Source organism: Dryobates pubescens, chromosome 20 (assembly GCF_014839835.1).
Source record: "Dryobates pubescens isolate bDryPub1 chromosome 20, bDryPub1.pri, whole genome shotgun sequence".
Taxonomy (NCBI): domain Eukaryota; kingdom Metazoa; phylum Chordata; class Aves; order Piciformes; family Picidae; genus Dryobates; species Dryobates pubescens.
The window spans coordinates 8295571-8313261 of NC_071631.1; the positions used below are offsets into that span (position 1 = coordinate 8295571).

At 45.2% G+C, this 17691-nt stretch overlaps 1 protein-coding gene across 2 annotated transcripts in view; it reads right to left on the reverse strand.

Moving 5' to 3' along the window:
- The window catches only part of KDM1A (lysine demethylase 1A), a 36253-nt gene extending 19134 nt beyond the window's left edge, over nt 1-17119 (reverse strand). The window contains exons 1-7 of one of the 2 annotated variants that reach the window (XM_054171137.1): nt 16799-17119; nt 14037-14202; nt 9237-9296; nt 5871-6004; nt 3817-3895; nt 2991-3083; nt 1796-1902 (exon numbers count right to left, since the gene is read on the reverse strand). In XM_054171137.1, the coding sequence (XP_054027112.1) occupies nt 1796-1902; nt 2991-3083; nt 3817-3895; nt 5871-6004; nt 9237-9296; nt 14037-14202; nt 16799-17086 (927 nt within the window). In that variant the 5' untranslated portion in view covers nt 17087-17119. The remainder of the gene's footprint in view (nt 1-1795; nt 1903-2990; nt 3084-3816; nt 3896-5870; nt 6005-9236; nt 9297-14036; nt 14203-16798) is intronic. The other variant, XM_054171138.1, reaches the window with a different exon arrangement.
- Nucleotides 17120-17691: the final 572 nt, after the last annotated feature.

Sequence of the window (17691 nt, forward strand, 5' to 3'; positions counted from 1 at the left end):
GCCACGGTTTAGAGGTCATGAGGTCTTGGGTGACAGGTTGGACTTGAAGATCTTTGAGGTATTTTCCAACCTTATTGATTCTATGATTCAATGAAGTTGCTGAAGTTAAGGAATAATTTGAAGAATTTAAAAAAAAGAGAAAAATAAGAAAAGTCTAAACTGATCTGGGCAGATCTAAACTGCAGCTACAGCAGCATCTACTGTGATCCTAAACCCAGTGCTTCACTGTCCATGGACAGATGGTTACACACTTGATCTCCTTTCACTTTCTACCACAAAATCCAACAGATACAGGAAATAATTCATCTGTGTCTGAGAAAACCCAGTTTTAGGGTTAAAGAAAAAGCCCTCAGACAATTACTCCTATCTGTTCTCCACAGAAGCAGCTAACCATGAGCCAGCAGCCCATTCCAGAGGCAAGAAAACCTGGTTTTGATTGGTGATACATACAACTGCCTGAAGGATGACACTTTATTGTCCTCCCACTTTAAATCTCATATGGAAATAACCAGCTGCCTTTCCCTTGTCTCAATTCAGCTAGCTGAATGGTGTCAGAGAGAAATATCAATTACAATTGGGCAAAGATCCCCACCAGCTATCAATACACATGAAAATGTAAAAGTTTTGGGTTTAATATTTAAACCAGCAATTTAGAAGCAGCAAGTTCCAGAAAATGATTTGGGGCACAGAAACTGTCACCTGAATCACTGAAATCATCCTGTGAAAAAATACCACAAAAAATAAAACACTCCAGAGTGCCCAAGAAGGAAGGCAGCAGTCTGGAGAAAAGAGACTGGAAAGGCATTGTGCATTATTTCAGAACAGCCTCTCACCTGATCTCCATACTGGGTATAAGAAAGGTGCAGAGAGCACATCTCAGGTCACAGCATGGATATCTTTCTTACAGCTTCAGAAAACCCCCACCCACAAAACCAGCCTAAAGCCAAACCAAAACCCACCAGAATATGCTCAGGTGAGCAAGATGCTCCTAAAGAGATTGTTGCGCTCTCCTTAGCTGCAATGGTGTGGAACCTGTGAAGTAGAGCCAGCAGCTCTTGCTCCCTAGCAACAGGGGCAGTAGCTAGCAAAATTAAGAGCCTGAAACACTAATAAAAAGCTTAAGCAGATGATTTTAATCTGTGTTAGGAAAGTGTCAGAAGTAAATATCCAAACAAAACAAAGTCAAGAAGCAAAACATAAGATAAACTCAAAGTAATGGGTCAATGGATTTATTTTGAATGAGTTATCAAGCTGCTCTTCATTGATTAATTACACCAAACCCCATCAAGTTTAAATCAAGCAGATTTCGCTGAGGGCTGGCTACAATACCTGAGCACTGCAACAACAATCAGTAGTTCAGGCACCACAGAACTTAGCTCCATAGAACTAAAGCCTCTGTTGAGCAGACAGTAACAAACAAGGAAATCATGGACACAGACTTCAAAGGTGCAAGACACTACATGGCAGCTCCACGCAAGTCTGCCCAGTGCATGCTGCCTTCCAGTGAAAAATCAGTTTTTCCAACCATGAGAGCAAGAAGACTCCAGCCTGCTACTGGTATATGACACCAGCACCTGCCTACACTCCCAGTCCACCCCTGAGAAAGGACTGGCCCAGCCCCAGTTGAACAGGCAGACTTGTTTTCCCATGAGTCAGGCTCAGCACTCAGCAGCACACCCTGACTGCCTCCAGTGGCACAGAGCCCATGGGCATGCTGCTGGGATACACAGCCTTAAGGCACTACAGAAGGTGGTTAAGTTTCCATACAGAGGTGAAATAGCACAGAAATTCATACCCTGGCTTCCAGAACTGTGACATCCATTCCAAAACTCTGCAGCTGGCGAGCTGCTGCCAACCCAGAGACTCCAGAACCGATGATGATCACCTTCCCAGTCTTCTTGGCTAAAGAAAGGGGAAAAGAAGCTGCTGGCTCTGTCTGTGCATTGCTGCATTCTGAGGGCTCACGTTAAAGCTGCATGTAACAGATACCAAGAACAAAAAGCTGCTTCCTTCTCATTGGTGGCTCTGACAGAACTCTTTAACAAAACAGAAAGAAAATGCTGTACAGAACGTGGTCACTACATACACATAAAATGCACCAGCAGTGGCTCTGTGCCAGGGAAGAAAACATGCCAAGAAGTACTTTAGAAAGAACTCTTGGAAGAAACTGATTTGTATCAATTACTGTGGGGCAGAGTATCATAGTTTTATTTGTTTCTGTCCCAAAATAAAACCTAGAAAGGACAAATTCAAGCAGGATAAAGCATACAAGGGAAGCAGGGTGTTGTGCTTGTCTTTTATTACACATATAAGGAACAAAGAGAACCAATTAAACTGTGACAGTCACTGAATTATCCTGGAGTGGTTTGGGCTGTAGGGGACCTCCAGGGGTCATCTGGTCCAACCCCCCTGCAGTGAGTGGGGACAGCTACAGTTTTAAAAGCTTTTCCTCTTTTTTTTTTTAAATTAGGATTGAAAATTTGATAAGGAGCTGGAAATATTAACTGACTAGAAACTGAAACCATCAACCAGGATTCTTTCAACCAGTTAGAGAGACGATAGGTCAAGAGGACATGGTCTGAAGTTGTGCCAGGGGAAGTTTAGGTTGGATATTGGAAGACATTTCTGGATTTAAAGGGTTCTCAGACTGCAACAGGTTGCCCAGGGAAGTGGTTGAACCCCCATCCCTGGGGGTGTTTCAAAGAGGGATGTGGTGCTGAGGCACATGGGTTTAGCACCACAGTTTAGTAGTTAGGTAATGGTTGGGCAAGATGATCCCCAAGGTCTTTTCCAACCAAAATCATGATTCTATGATCTACAGATGATCTGCAAACATTTCCCCTCTCAAAATTAAAAGCCTGGACATCTACCAGATGGCTTTCCAGCCTTCTCTTATTTTCTCACTACCACAATCCTGAAAAATGCACTCAAAAATTCGTCCTAGGAAATCACAGAACAACGAAACAATTCCAAACAGAAACATTTCTTACTGGGAAGGGGCTTCACTCTTTTGTAGATGCCGAAGTTGATGAGCCCATGCCGCTCCAGATAGCTGTGTACTCTGTGAACCAGCACGGTGTCACCTACAACATGGTAATGGTTTCAAATGATGCTGCACCTTCTGCAGCATCTAGGTACTGAAAACGTCTTCACAAGCAAATGTAAAGCAGCAGCAACCCACTAAGGTCACACCAGACATGTCCCTTTCTGCACCCCCAGCTGCCCTACTGAAGAATCCATCTTCTTGAGGAAAGCTAGGGCCAAATTTTCTGGAAACCACAAGCTGTTTTCCATGCTGTCCTGCAGTTGTGAGCACTGCCTAGAAAGCTCTCCAGACCACTAAATGCTTCCATTTCTCTAGAGCAGAAGAGCCTTTTCTGAAACTGACTACAGAAATCCAGAGTTCTTTACACAAAACTGTAAAGGGTTTTGCCAGTTTCAAGCCATCACTGGAGCACTAAATGCTCACTTGGATTTTCACAGACTTCCCTCCAGCCTTTTCCAGTGTATTGGCTCTTTGCTGCATTCTTTCATCATGGACAGGCTGCTCAGGTCTTACACAAAAACCTTATGGCTAAGACAATCTCACAGCTGCAAACCACCATGGAGCCACAGCAGACCTTAAAAAATGTCTGGGAATCCACTCCTGGGAAGCTTCTGTAATAACCCATCTTTTTTTCCAGCTGTTTGGAATTCTGCTAGGAATGTCTTTCCTTAGCAGACAAAGTCTAACAGACCTGAATCAGCACACTCCAACACCCCATTCATACACCAATGCTCATGGAGCTCCACTGACAAGCAAAAGGATTGACTTACTGTTATAAGGTGCTTCTAATTGCTGGATAGTTGCCTCAAATGTCAGCTGAATCTTTGGATTATCCAGCCAGAGCTGCAGCTGTATTTAAATAAATAAGATGACACATTTTATTAAGCCATATAGAAGGTGTTGCCCACATGCCTGTTTGTTACCAAACACTGTGAGATGAAACTCCCCAGTGAGCCAAACTTTAGCAGTGCTATCCAAGCCACGCTGAACCCAGCATTCCGCTGTTTTTAAGGTGCAGTACAGTCCATTCTACACCATTCTGAGCAAGTTTAAACACACCAGATTAGCAAATCTCCTGATCACACATATGAGGAAACATACACTGAAGCAAAAAAAAACCCTCCAAAATGGAAGGAGCAGAATGCCTGTCTGTACAGCCTCCCTTCCAGCTGTGTGGCAAGGGTGATGAGTGTGACTTCAATCAGGCATGCAACACCAGTCGGCATCTGACTTTTTACCTACCAGGTCGTTCCTTCAGGTGTTGATTTCAGTTACTACCAGGCAAATTGGAAATACCAGTCTTACTAATTTAACTCCTCCAGCTTCCAGGAGCTTTGGGTGTCTGTGCCCAAGCCAAATCCCTTGGTACTGTGCCAGTTCTAAGAAAGAGGATGCAGGCTGCAGTTTACAGCTCCTCCAGAGCTCTGCTGTGCACAGCAGTTACTTCATCCACTGCTCTACAACCTGTTATCCTGGCTGGAGGAGATCCTCTCACAGGTCTTCCTTGGCTAGGGATTCCTGCCTAGGAACTTCTCCAAGATCCTCCACAGCATATAGGAACCAGACACCAGCCCAACAGCTGCCACGGCCCAGGCCTGCAAATTCCCCTTGCAAGCCTTCCTTCAAAAGCCATCACTGCTGAGCTTCTGTCTGTGACGCTGCACATTTTGAGCAAACTGTTGTTCCAGTCCCTGTGCTTGCCTTGCTCTGTTTTTACACATCTCATGACTCCCCAAAAGTTACAACTGAGGTTCATGAGAGGGAGGCTTCCCAAAAGCCAAAGTCAGGCACTTAGCACAAGATGTCCCCATACACAGATCTCAACTAACCGAAGTTACTAAGCACTGAGTGCTGCCATGGTTAGCACACTGTGACACCCTTTGATCAGCTCAAGTCTCTGAAAACACCTGAATGGTACCTAAGATGTTTTCTTTCTTCACTATGGCAACAAAGCCATTTAAAAAAAAAAACATTTCTTGCTTTCCTACCGTGAATTTTTCTAACACCATTTGAGCTGCCTAAAGGCCCTTTCACTAAGGACAGGACAAAGCCCTGAACACTCGGTGCTGAGGAACCTAAAAGCATTGCCACAATTGTAAAGCATCATCTGCAAAACACAATACTGCTGTTAAAGGCTTATTAGGGTTTAAACTTCAGGCATGCTTGCCTGGACTCAGCTGAAAGAACTCCCCAATGAGCTGTTATATTGACCCTTCTTGCTATATCTTAAGTTGCATGGAAGTGTTGAATAGGACAGAAATGCTACAAACATTCAGAAGCAGTTTACTTTTTTCAATGTTAGTCTCTTTTATGAAATCAAAGCTGACAAAGTAACTGCCCTGTGCTGAGAATAAGCCAGGGAGTGGCTGGATGTCTCAGCATTACAGCAACTGAATGCTAAGCAAAGTAAAAAGAAGGAAAGCTGAGCAGTTTGCCTTATTCTAAGCAATGTCTTTGACTGAATACGATTTTTAAGTATTCTGCAGAGACTTCAAGCTGAGATCAAGTAACAGAATATTTGCACCAGCTTTCTCTTTCTTTTCTTTATAGAATCTGTACAAGCTGAATCCTGTAGGTTCGATGGTTGCCCTGACTGTAAACATCCTACAGATTCTTTATGCTGCCTCACAGCACTGTCTCAAGCAAGAACTGGGTAACACCTTCTGTAGCAACTTAGATCACGATGGGATGTCAGAGATGGGATGTCAGACATGAAGCCACACCACCTCAAACCCCCAAAACCCCACCCACTGTTAGACATGGTAACTGCAGGGCAGATGAACATCCTACCCTTTGTCCATCAACGCTTTGACAATAAACTTACGGTGCGGTTCCTGATGTACAAAAACACCTTCTGAGTTTGCTGGGGCCCACTGATTATATCAGGGAAGCAGGCAGCTTCTTGAGATGTCATACGGTCGTGTGGAAGTCTACTCTGGAAAGCTGCACCCTCCACACCTACAATAAAAAGACAAGTTGTCTACAGGCAGGCAAAGGCAACTGCTGAAGAAGCACTTATACACTACTCTTCCTAGCCAGTGTATCTAGTCTGGAGGTGATACGGTGGCCAACTTCATGGCATGCTTTCATTTAGTCCTTGGATTTGCTTCTGGGAGACATGTAAGTCTCCAAGACAGCAGTTCTTTGAATTGCAAGTATCATCTAGGGTGAATAAAAAAGATACTATGGGAGCAGAAGCACACACCCCCAACCCTGAAAAATCAATGGGGCAGGGGCAAGTATCAGTAGAATACAGAAGAGTCAACAGAACACATGCAGAACACATCAGTCATAAAACACAACTGCTTCAGATGCTTTCCTTCATTGTGTGGCTTCCAGTTCCTACCAGAATATGAACAATACTTTGGAACCTGTTCAAGCCAAAAGATCTGTAAGATCTAAGCAACAGTGCCTCCAGAGCCCTCTTACCTACTTTTCAAGGTTTCACTGGCACCCAACTCCTCAAGCTAGAGGAACCTACCTTAAGCTCTCCTTTGGCATATTTTGTATATTGACACCAGGCAGGGCAATGAAATACAATCCTGCTTATGCTTTTCTTGTGTCCCCTTCCACAGGTGCTGCCCACAATCAACTACAGATTTCTGACTTGTCCTTCTAAATGTTCCACATGGAAAAGACTAATGTTGAACACATACAGGAGACATTTCCTTCATTCATAAAGGCATTTGTATTGACTCAGAGGCTGGCAATGAAGTCATGTATCTTACACTCCTCAATCTCATCTGAATTATACCCTATAGATAAACCAACAAACCAAGCTACAGCACAAGCAGAAGGTAAAAAGTGACTCTTGCAGGCACAGCAAGCAGAGGGAAGTACAGAGATTTGAGACCCAGCAAGAACAATAAAAATCTTGTATGTCCTAGGAAGTGGCTTAAGATCAGGACACACAGAGGAGAGGAGATTCAATCTGGAAAGATACAAGCCAATACATCCCCAGGTGGAGAAAAACCCACAAGTAACCTAGTAAGATCATTTGCTGAAACTGCAATTGTTTGAAGGAGTCTAAGTCAGTATCAAAGAAAACAGAACCTTGAAGTGTTACACTGCCCAAGACAGTTGTTTCAAAGTCTGAAGCTCATGTGCAGAGGTAGTTGTGCCACTGCACTGGGGAGAGGAATTCTATTCTTTCAGCACTGGTTTAGCCACATACACCTTTCACTTCCAAGCATTTTTGCATCCCAAAGGTGAAGAGAAAAAAAAAAACAAACAAGCAAGGAAATAATTGTAAACCTAAGAAAAAAAATATCACTCACAAGCAAAGGCTAGATCTGTCTGATGACTCAAGGCAACAAAAGCTGTCTGTGATCATTTACAGGGATTTTACAAGAGGAAATTAGTAGCAGAACACTGCAAGAAAGTAAAATGAAATTAACAGGAAAAGCTGACACACCTACAACACTTTTTGACAGGAATATTATTACTGAATAGAAACTCCAGCTCTGCTGGAACATCAGCTTCTCCAGGAAGCCCTGAGCCCTTTTGTTGTCCTGCAGTCTAACACTGGTCCAAGCGTGCAAGCGTCTCTGTACAAATGCAGAAGCTAAATGAGGAATTCAGTATAAGTGTGCATGTAAACCAAACCCAAGTTACCAATTCTCTGCTAACATTAACAAATCTTAATTCAGGTTCTAGATCATAAAGTGTTAGCAAAAGCTTAGCAGCAGAACTTTCAGAGAATGGTCAGCTACACAAAGATCTGAAGTGCTGAGCCTGGCTCCATCTGTAGGCTTATGCTAAACTGAGTGTGCCTTCTCCAGATACAGGCTGAAAAGGGTTGAGTCTCATGCAGCAAACCAACTACCAGGAAGCTCTCAGATGTGGATTTAAGGCAACCTGCCAATTTCTTGATAAGCTGTGATTTATTTGTTCAAATTGAGAATCCAGAAAAACTGGTGCTCCCACAGGCCTTGGAAAGAATTCCAAGGGGAAGTATTGATTAAATTCTCCCACACACTCTTACTGCTTGTGTTTCATGAAAGCCACATGTTAAAGGCAGTACCAGTTCAGAGCTACACACACTCTCCTTGAGGCAGGGAACTCTTTAATGACTGAAGGAATGGCTCTGCCTGGTCTGGACTCTCATCTCTTCACACACATTCTTGCACACTTCTGATGTTCAGCATCATCAACTAAGGTGCTAGAAGTTCTGATCATCTCCCTCCCCACAGAAGAAATTTTAAGGGATGCTGCTCATTTAAAGATTCACTGAAACATCTACAGATGAAAAACACTCTGAAGTAAAGTTACCTGGTTGTTGGATCAGACACTGGCTAAAGCACACACACCACAGAGACACAAAATGCAAAAGATGCAGAATGTCCAAAAAGACAGTGCTGGCCTAAAAATGAAAGAGGCAAAGCATCCTGAAGGCCACAATCTAGAGCAGTCAGAAATCTATGCAAGTGGCAAGATCCAAACTATAACTATGCTCCTTTACCTGGAACAGCAAGGATGGACTGGCAGAAGTTACAATCAAGTTACATTTGCTTCAAAAAGAGCAACTTGGAGGCACAGAATAGGTTCTGTAGCCTTTGCTTAAAATCCTAATCCTCAATCTTCAAGTGAGAGTGAAAAGATCTTCAGTAGCATTCAATACCCCAGAGTAATGACACCACTGCTGTCAGTCAAGCAATATGTGCACACTGCTAGCATCAATATTTCGACCCAATGCAAATGCAGTTCCCCTTCCAGCCCCAGAGAAGCAGACTCTGAACGTCCCCAGCAGACAGATCTAGGGCTAAGCCCTGCACAAAGCTCAAACACAAGCCCTTGCAGAAGGGAAAAAAACAACAAAGGAGCAAAAAGGTATCCCAGGCTATATGTTTCTTCAGCAAGTTTGCTGAAGTCCAGGTCCTTCTGTGAAACTCTAGCTGGTAAAAATAGGCTAGGTAAGAAATCACTGCTTGCACATTTGGACTCCTCTGAACATGGAGAGGAGCGGAGGGATGAGAGATCGGCCTAAGGCATTTCCACACAGGTTAGCATCCTTCTCTGCAGTGAGTACAGATCCCAACTGAAATGGGAGAACACTCCTCACTTTGTGGGTAACCAGCTCCTGCATCTCTTGCTAAGGTCTGGACAACCGCACCCATGCGCACTCGCAAGCATCGATCCCTATCCTGGCGGCTCCTGCTACTAAGTGGCAAGCATCAAACGCCACCCTCACCTGATGCTTGGCCGTCTCCATACCCTCCAGAACTGTCGTCTTGAAGTCCTCCTGCTTGCCCTGTGGAAGGAAAGAGGAGAACTCAGGGACCTTACTCCATAAATTAAACCATACTGGACAAAAGGCCCGGCAGTTGGCGTTTTAAGTATTAAATTCCACCAACTAACTAAACCCATTTCCTGAGAACCCCATCTCCTGGAACCTAGGTTCAGCGCACCGAAGTCTGTGGTCTTCTAAAGTTTATCCATGTTACTGGAACGCTTCACATCAGACTTTAAGAGAAACAAAGAAGCACACAGTATGCAGCATTGCTGCTGGCCAAACACTTATGATCGACTTCTGTAATGGCTAGGAGTTGAACAGCAAGATTGCATTTCCTACTGCCAAGATCTGGTGGATGGATACCAGCAGATTCTATCAATCATCTCAAACTGTAAGAATTTGATAATCTTGTCCTCTGTACTCCCAAGTCTCCCCATATGCAAGGGACAATATGATCCATTCTGAGAAGCCTCTTACATCCAAGAGAGCCTGACAGGGTTTTTTGCTGTAAATCCTTCACTGAATCTTGATGAGAGAAATTGCATTGAAAGGCTCAGATCACTCAGATAGGCTTCGGCACCCTTGATAGAGCAACAATGTTCTAGCACACTAACACCACCTTTGAATCCAAGCACCTGTAAATACCACTGATCAGCCATGTGATCAATACCCATCACTGAAAGACATCAGTCTTTCAATGTGTTCAGGACTGGAAACATGAGGAAAGGCAAAGCATTCATCTAAAAGATCTGACGAAGCCTCAGAATCACCTGAGCCTGCATCCAAGTCCTACACAGCAGCCCAGACACAACCAGGAACAGAGCATATCTAGAACAGAGATGAGTACAGCTGTGATGACTGCAGGAACAAAGCTAACATAGGTCACCCCTCACACTCCTAATCTTCATACTAGCTCCAGGCTTAGCTTGTAAGCAATATTCTTCCACAGTCAGAACTTTGCCTAAAGTCTTGTCACCCCAGAGAGCAGGAAGGCTGAACACACAACTGTTAAGATTACTCTGCTGAGTTTGGGACTGAGCCCTTGATTTTGCCAGAATACCATTTGAGGCTCTTAGGGGATGCTCTAACTTAAAAGAATTTCATCTGAGCTACAAATTTAACCCCTAAAGCAAGACACAGAAAGCAAAGCAAATTTCAGTACCCTAGACTGATGTCTGGATGTCTGGAATGTGGCAACATTCCACATCTACAGATGAAAAAAAAAAAAGGAATTGAAGCAAGAAAGCCATTTTCACTCAGCTACAGCAGAGGAGCAAGAGGCAGTACTTTCTATCATCAGGTTAGGTTACCAGCAGGGAAGTTTACAGAAGTTTACAGGAGAGGCCATAACAAATAGCTGCATTTCGGCAGGTCTCAGAAGTCCCAATGTCAGGCTTCTATGAATCCTGCAATAGCAAGAGAAAATTCCTCCCTTCAACCTACACTCTACGGATCTGCTGGGAGTGTCTCCATCCTGGGAAAGATTAACATTACTCAAGCACTGTCTGCACTCTGGCACAGGCCCTTGGTTTGCAGAAGGTTACACCTCTGCCTTCTGTTCCTTAAACTGAAAAGGTGCTGGCCTCAGCCTGGGACATTGATTATCCCCAAGTTGACACTGAGGAAAGGGAACAAACCTGCCTTCATTTTACTTAAAAAAGAAATAAATCCATTATCTTCCTCTTCTGTTAACAACAGCTAAAAAACTGTCAGATAGGTTAAAAAAAAAAAAAGAAAAAAGCATCCCTATTATTGCTTGCTCAGACACAACTCCAAACACCACCCAGCCCGAGTACAGGAGTGTGGACACATGGCCTGCCAGTGCAAGCTGCTTCTCCTAGAAGCCAGGTCCCACCTGCAGAGCCAGCTGCAGATCTGTGCTAATACCCAGTGACTGCAGATGCACACAGCATATGCAGAGCAGAATCTGCTGGAAGTCTTAAGGCAACAGAATGACAAAGGCTTAACAGCAGACAGAAAGAAGGTCTACAAAGAAGTCCACTGCATACAATTATCCACTGTCTCAGCACACAACCACTGAATACTGCACTGGATTAAGAAAACAGGTAAGTCAGATGGAAGACAGAGAGAGCACCACTAAGTGTGACTCTTCACTTGATGATGACCTGGGTCATGTTCTGTCTCACACTTCAGTGGAAAAATCACAGCCAGAATATTGAGATTGTGGTACCACAAAGAATACTGACAAAACTAAACAGACTGGAGGTGGGGGTAAAGAAAACCTTCTGGAAGCCACAAAAACTGGAATCTGTTTTGGTAAAGGCAAACAAAAAAGGTCCTTAAGAGAAAAACAAAAGCAGGCTGCTTAATTTCAAAAAGGATGTTGGCAAACAGCAACACCAATGCCATTGAGTACAGAAACCTTTTTGCTATCAGACAGTATTTATCAAGTGAAAAAGAGGAGAGGTAGATTAGGGAAATTAATAACTCAATCATTAAATAGTGTCACACCCTTTAAAGTTGCTGTGCTGTAAGATGCAGTAAATCTTGAAAATTCAGACCCTAACAGTCTGCACAGCCAGAACTTCTGGGCTCCTCCACACCTGAACACATCACACCAGCACGTCCCTGTCACCTCAGTGTGCTAATCAATAACCTGCTTCTACTGCAAACCGTCTGTGAGGACACTCCAATGAAACACCAGCTACTGCCACTATGAAATCATTATGTTTCCACAGTTAGGCTTTTCCACATGGGAGGTCACAACCACTTAACAGGACAGCTTTGCTCCTCTACTGCACAACTCCAAACATACAAAGGATATAAAATACCAGAAACACTTAGGATAATTTTTGGCATTTTGTTAAATTTCCAATATGCAATCCTGCTCTAGCAATTCTGCTCTAGTTCATAGTTCTTACTGAAAACTCCAACTGATGCTTCCAAGAAATGACAGAGAGAAAACTTCAACTACAAACAGGGCTCCTCATATACAGCAGACTCCAAGCCTCTTTCTGCTAACAGCTGCTTGAATTACAGGTTTTGGTGCACTTGATAGTCAGCATAAGAGACCTAACGTTCTTGACATCTGCATTAATAAAGATAGAGAGATCCACCAATGCACAGAGAGTTTCAGAAGCCACTAGCTGTGGAATGACAACTGAAAATGGGTCACCTTCCTACACTGCTGTTTCATGCATATCACAAGGGCTGCCCAGGGAAGTGGTGGAGTCACCGTCCCTGGAGGTGTTCAAGAGGGGACTGGACATGGCACTTGGTGCCATGGTTTAGTAGTCATGAGGTCTTGGGTGACAGGTTGGACTTGATGATCTTTCAGGCCTTTTCCAACCTTATTGATTCTATGATTTCTAGGAATAGAGAACAGAGATGATGACCTGAAATCTATTTATTTCTAAGGAGCTAGATAGAGCTTGTTTTAAAAGTTACTGTAATTAGGCAATTGAGTATAGTGTGTGCACAGTGATTGCTGAACAGACACTTGTGTGTAGGAATGACATGAGCCTGCCCCTGCCAATCTTCCATGCTTCTTCCATTGTGGGTTACAACACTGTACAAACTGCTTTTGCCTCAAACTGATTATCAGAATTATTCTTACAGGCACAAAAGAACATGTGAGAAATACCAGATGTGTATTAATACTAGGTCTCAAGGATTAAACCCAAAGTCTAAGCTAAATTAAATAGTAAACTTAAGTTACTTGCTTAATTACACCTACTAAAATTCAATTTTTGATAGATCAGCTACAACTAGGGGCAGGAAGGGCTTTTATCAATGCCAATATTCAGCCAAGCATATGAGCTATTCCTGTATCAAGTTAGGATATGCAGCCAACAGCTGCAACTGAGAGATTGCAGTGGCAAATTGTAAGACATAAAACACAACTGTGGCTTCTCATGTATTTTCTGAAACTATCAGTATCCCCAAACTGACAGCAGTCCACATTCTCAAACCTGCCAGCCCAAAAGAAGCCAATTAAGAGCAGCAGAAATGAAGATTAACAGCTACTCACATCAGTGATGAAGCAGAAAAAAATTCAGCTCCTAGGATTCAGCTACTGTCTGAAACCAACTAGCAAACATCTCAGGAAATCTCTCCCACAGGTAAACTTTGCAAAAGCAGGATTGTGTAGACAGTAAAGGAATACAGCAGCAGAGTCCTAACTAAGGATGGGAGCTGTAAACACAGCAGAGGCAAAGAATGGATACCATGAATTTCAAAAGCTGCTTCCTTAACAAGATTGAGTGAAAAACTTCCCAAGGTAAAGCAAAGCTTTACAATTCTGTCAAAGGTAATGAAGAAAGCATTAAACTTCAAGCAAACAGTATCCAATCAGAACATTAAGATCAGAGTCATAGTTCAAAGCCACAAGAATTACTGTAGATTGACCCTCCTCCTGCACAGCAACCCTCCCAGAGAAGCTAACCTCTGGTCTCTCAGAGGTGTAAGTGAATGTTGGTGCATGAGCAGGTGTGGCAGTGAAGTGCCAAAGAAGTTATTCTGGACAGTAAGCTTCCAAAGACAAGGATCATGAGAATGTAGTATGAGATGTTTGGCTTAGTCTGGAATTAGATCATGCATATTCCTATCTTTATCAGGCTGCTCCTCTGTGGGGTTTTCCCCCCCTTCCACATACAGGGCCAGCAAAGAAAATGCTGTAGATTAATCACCCAAAACCAGATCAAAAGCAGACACAGGATTCATGATGCTGCACCTACCCCCATTAATTTCTAGCAATAAAACAGGTAAGTAGTATCAGATGATAAGGTCTCTGCTCACCAGATGGCTCCTCTGGCTCACTTTCATTTTCTTCTTCTGCAGGAGCTGGTGGAGGTGGTGGTGGTAGCTTTTTCTCTTTCTCAGCTTTAGCATTTCTCTCTTCTTCAGAGTAATATTCATCTTCTGACAGGTTTGCAAGACTCTCATCCATCTCTCTATATTCCACCTGCAAAAAGCACAACAGAGAATAAACACACAGAAGACGTCTCAAAGTCTCACTATCAAAATGAACAACATTGCAAGCAGCAATACTGCTCATGGCTGAAAGCAAAAACCTGAGCTACCATGTCCAGAGCCTCAACACAGCTACCACGTTACAAAGTCTTCAACAGTTCAACAAGCTCTGCTTTTTGGTACCTCCACGAAAAACAGGTCTCCAGTACCCAGCTTGAACAGCAGGAACTTTCTGCACTGAGCTTAGTTCACATGTGTTTGTTACAGCATCATTTAAGCTCTCTACTTTTCTTCCCTGCCTTCACCTCCTGTGTTCCAACTTAATTTATCTCTCAGAGGTGAGAGTCCAGAACTGTACACAAGATTTCCTAAGAAAATCCCACCCATATCCTATACAGAGACAGTCTCCTGTTGTTCACTGGCAATTCTTGCCCTGTTACAGATCACATTTGTCTCCCCTCCAGGATGGTTACACTCAAGACAAGACTGAAAAATACAAAATTTGTTATTGCCATATGCATTTTGTTTTGTTCTTCAGTAAAAACAAATAATAGTGTTAGCTAGAAAGACTTGCTCCTTCTGAAAGAAACATGGAAACCCCAAGAGAAAGCCTAGAAGGAAAGCATCCCACATTGTTTAATAAACCAAGATTCTGTCCAAAGTTAGAAAGCTTTGCATGTTGCTATTGAATTTCCCAGCTACAGGAAAGGAGAAAAGCACAACGTGCAGCCATGGGCAAAATAAAAAGAAAGCAGCTCCAATATCCTACAGGTCAGCTTCTACAACTGCCCTGGGCAGTAAAACTCACTCCATCATCTGCCATCTTTCAAACATTTACATTCCACCCTGCCCAGCACATTCAGTTTTCCACATTGTTGAGTAAACGCAGGATCTTTTGTGAACTCCCACTCTGAAGTCGTGAGTATCACAGGCATTTGAAGTGAACACAAACCAGTTCTGCCCTAAGGCCATCTGAGCTCTGCTATCCTCCTTGAGCACATACAACTTCCAGAGAACAATCAAGCCAAATAAAAGCCTATGCTTTCCCTCCCTAAATGCATTCACACCACAAACTTTGCAGTAAGGCAACTTTGTTCCTTCACAGAAAGAGTTATTTCCCATTGGAACGGGCTGCCCAGCAAGGTGGTGGAATCAATGTCCCTGGAGGCGGTTAAGAGCCTGGATGAGGCATTTAGTGCCATGGTCTAGTTGATGAGATACGGTTGGGTGATCAGTTGGATTTGATGATCTTGGAAGTCTCTTCCAACCTGTCTGATTCTGTGATTGTGCTGATCTGAAGTGATCATGGGGATATACTGTATCAGAGGTGAAAGCCTTTGGCAGATGGGTATGGGCAGTGCAGAGAAACGGCACTGAGATACAACCCAGAGCCAGTGCACTAATTGCTGCTTGTTACACACCGCTGCACTGTATGTAAAACCCCTCTGAAGATCCCAGAATGGTTTAGGTCAGAAGTCACTTTTAAGATCATCTGGTCCAACCACCCCCTTCCATGGGGAGAGACATCTTTCACTAGATCAGGCTGCTCCCCATTCAACCTGACCTTTAACATTTAGAACAGGACATTCCCAGCTTTCCTGAACAACTTGTTCCAGGCTCTCACCACTTCCACTATCAAAAAAATTCTACTTTATGTCCAATTGACATCTATCCTCACTCAGACTGGCATCAGGCTGGACTCCCCAACAGCTCCTACGTGCAAAAAACTATTCCAACTATCACTTAAGAGCTCTGAAGAGCAAGACGTTCAACACCACAGCTACAATACATCAGAGTTCATAAGAGTAACTTCAGCCTCCATATCAAACACACCCAGCTCTCACAACAGCCACGATCTCCAATGTCTTCTGCAACAAGGTTTACATCAAAAGTTTCCCCACCAAACAGATGTTCAGAATCACTTACCGGGGGACAAAATTATTGAGAGATTTTTATGGCCTCTAGATTTAACACATCGCTGTTAAATGGGCAAGGGTAACACCTTCAACACAGCAATGACTCAACTCTGCAACACCGAGAGAGGCTGAAGAACAGCCTCTATAAACAGGCAAATCAGCCTCATTCCAGGCACATAAACCTCAAAAGAGGCTGCATCCACACACCCCCAGCAACAAGGCGAATGGGGTCATGAGAACATCAGCTGAGAGGAATTTTGATGCAGTGCTGGGGTCGTTTTGGTTTGGGGATCTATTTTATACGGCTGGGTATCTGACCAGGAAGCCCTGCAAAGGTCCAAGGACCGCAGCAGACGCTGCCCTTTGTGACAGTGCCCAAACTCTGCCTAGGTCCTATGAGGTTCAGCTGTGACAGGAGACCACCCTCTGCATTTGCTGCTCGCACTCCTGCACGTTCCTGCTCAAGGCACCCCACACTAGCGCCGCCCAGCAGAGCCCGACCAGGTCGGGTTAAGTCTGCTCAGCTCAGAGCCCTTCGTTCAGGGACAGGTCCCGGGCGCTGCAAGCTGCTTCGAGCAGGGGCGGGGCCCGAAGCCCAACGGCCGCAAGTCCCGCCCGAGGCGGCCGCCAGACCCCCGCTCCAGCCCGCAGCACCAGCCCACCCACACCTACTTTGGCGCGCTTGCGGCGGCTGGTCCGGCGGCCTTCGGGGGTCTCGGCGATGCCAGTGGTTTCGGCGCCAGGTGCAGGGGCCGCACCGGCGGCCGGCGGCTCGGACAGACCACCGGGGGGCGAGGCCCGCGGCGGCTCCTTCTTGCGAGGAGTGCGTTCCGCGACCCCGCCGCTCTCGGCAGAGGACCCCAGCGCCCCCGCGGCGGCGGGCGGAGGCACCGGCGCCTCAGGCCCGCCCTCGCCGCCCGCCGCCGCCGCCTCCGCGGCCTTCTTGCCCCCCGCCAGCATCGCCCCGGCCGCGCCGCACAAAGGAGCCGCGAGCACGCCGCCGGCAGCGCCTGTGACGTCACCACCGTCTCAGGGAGCGCGTGCGCAGGAGAGCCAGAGCCTCCCGGCGAACCTCCGCGGCAGTAGGGGGCGCTCGGGGGCTCCGCCGCTGAAGGCGGAGCGCGGGCTGCGAGAGCGCCGGAGCCCCACGTCAGCAGGCAGCGGGGCAGGGCTCCGGAGATCACGGAGCGGTTTGGGGTGGAAGGGACCATCCCAGGTCATCTTGTCCAACACCCCTGCCGTAAGCACGGACATCTCCAACTAGATCAAGCTGCTCAGGGCGCCATCAAGTCTGGCCTTGAATGTCTGCAGGGATGAGGCCTCCACCACAGCCCTGGGCAACCTGTTCCAGCGTCTCACCAGGCTCATTGTGCAGAACGGCCTCCTGATGTCCAACCTAAATCCCTCCTGCTCGTTTCAAACCATTGCCCCTTTGGCTGTCCCCACAGGCCCTTCTGAACAACCTCTCCCCAACCTTCCTATAGGTCCCATTCAGATACTGAAATGCAGTCTCCCAGGAACCTTCTCCAGGCTGAGCAGACCCAACTCTCCAAGCCTGGCCCTAG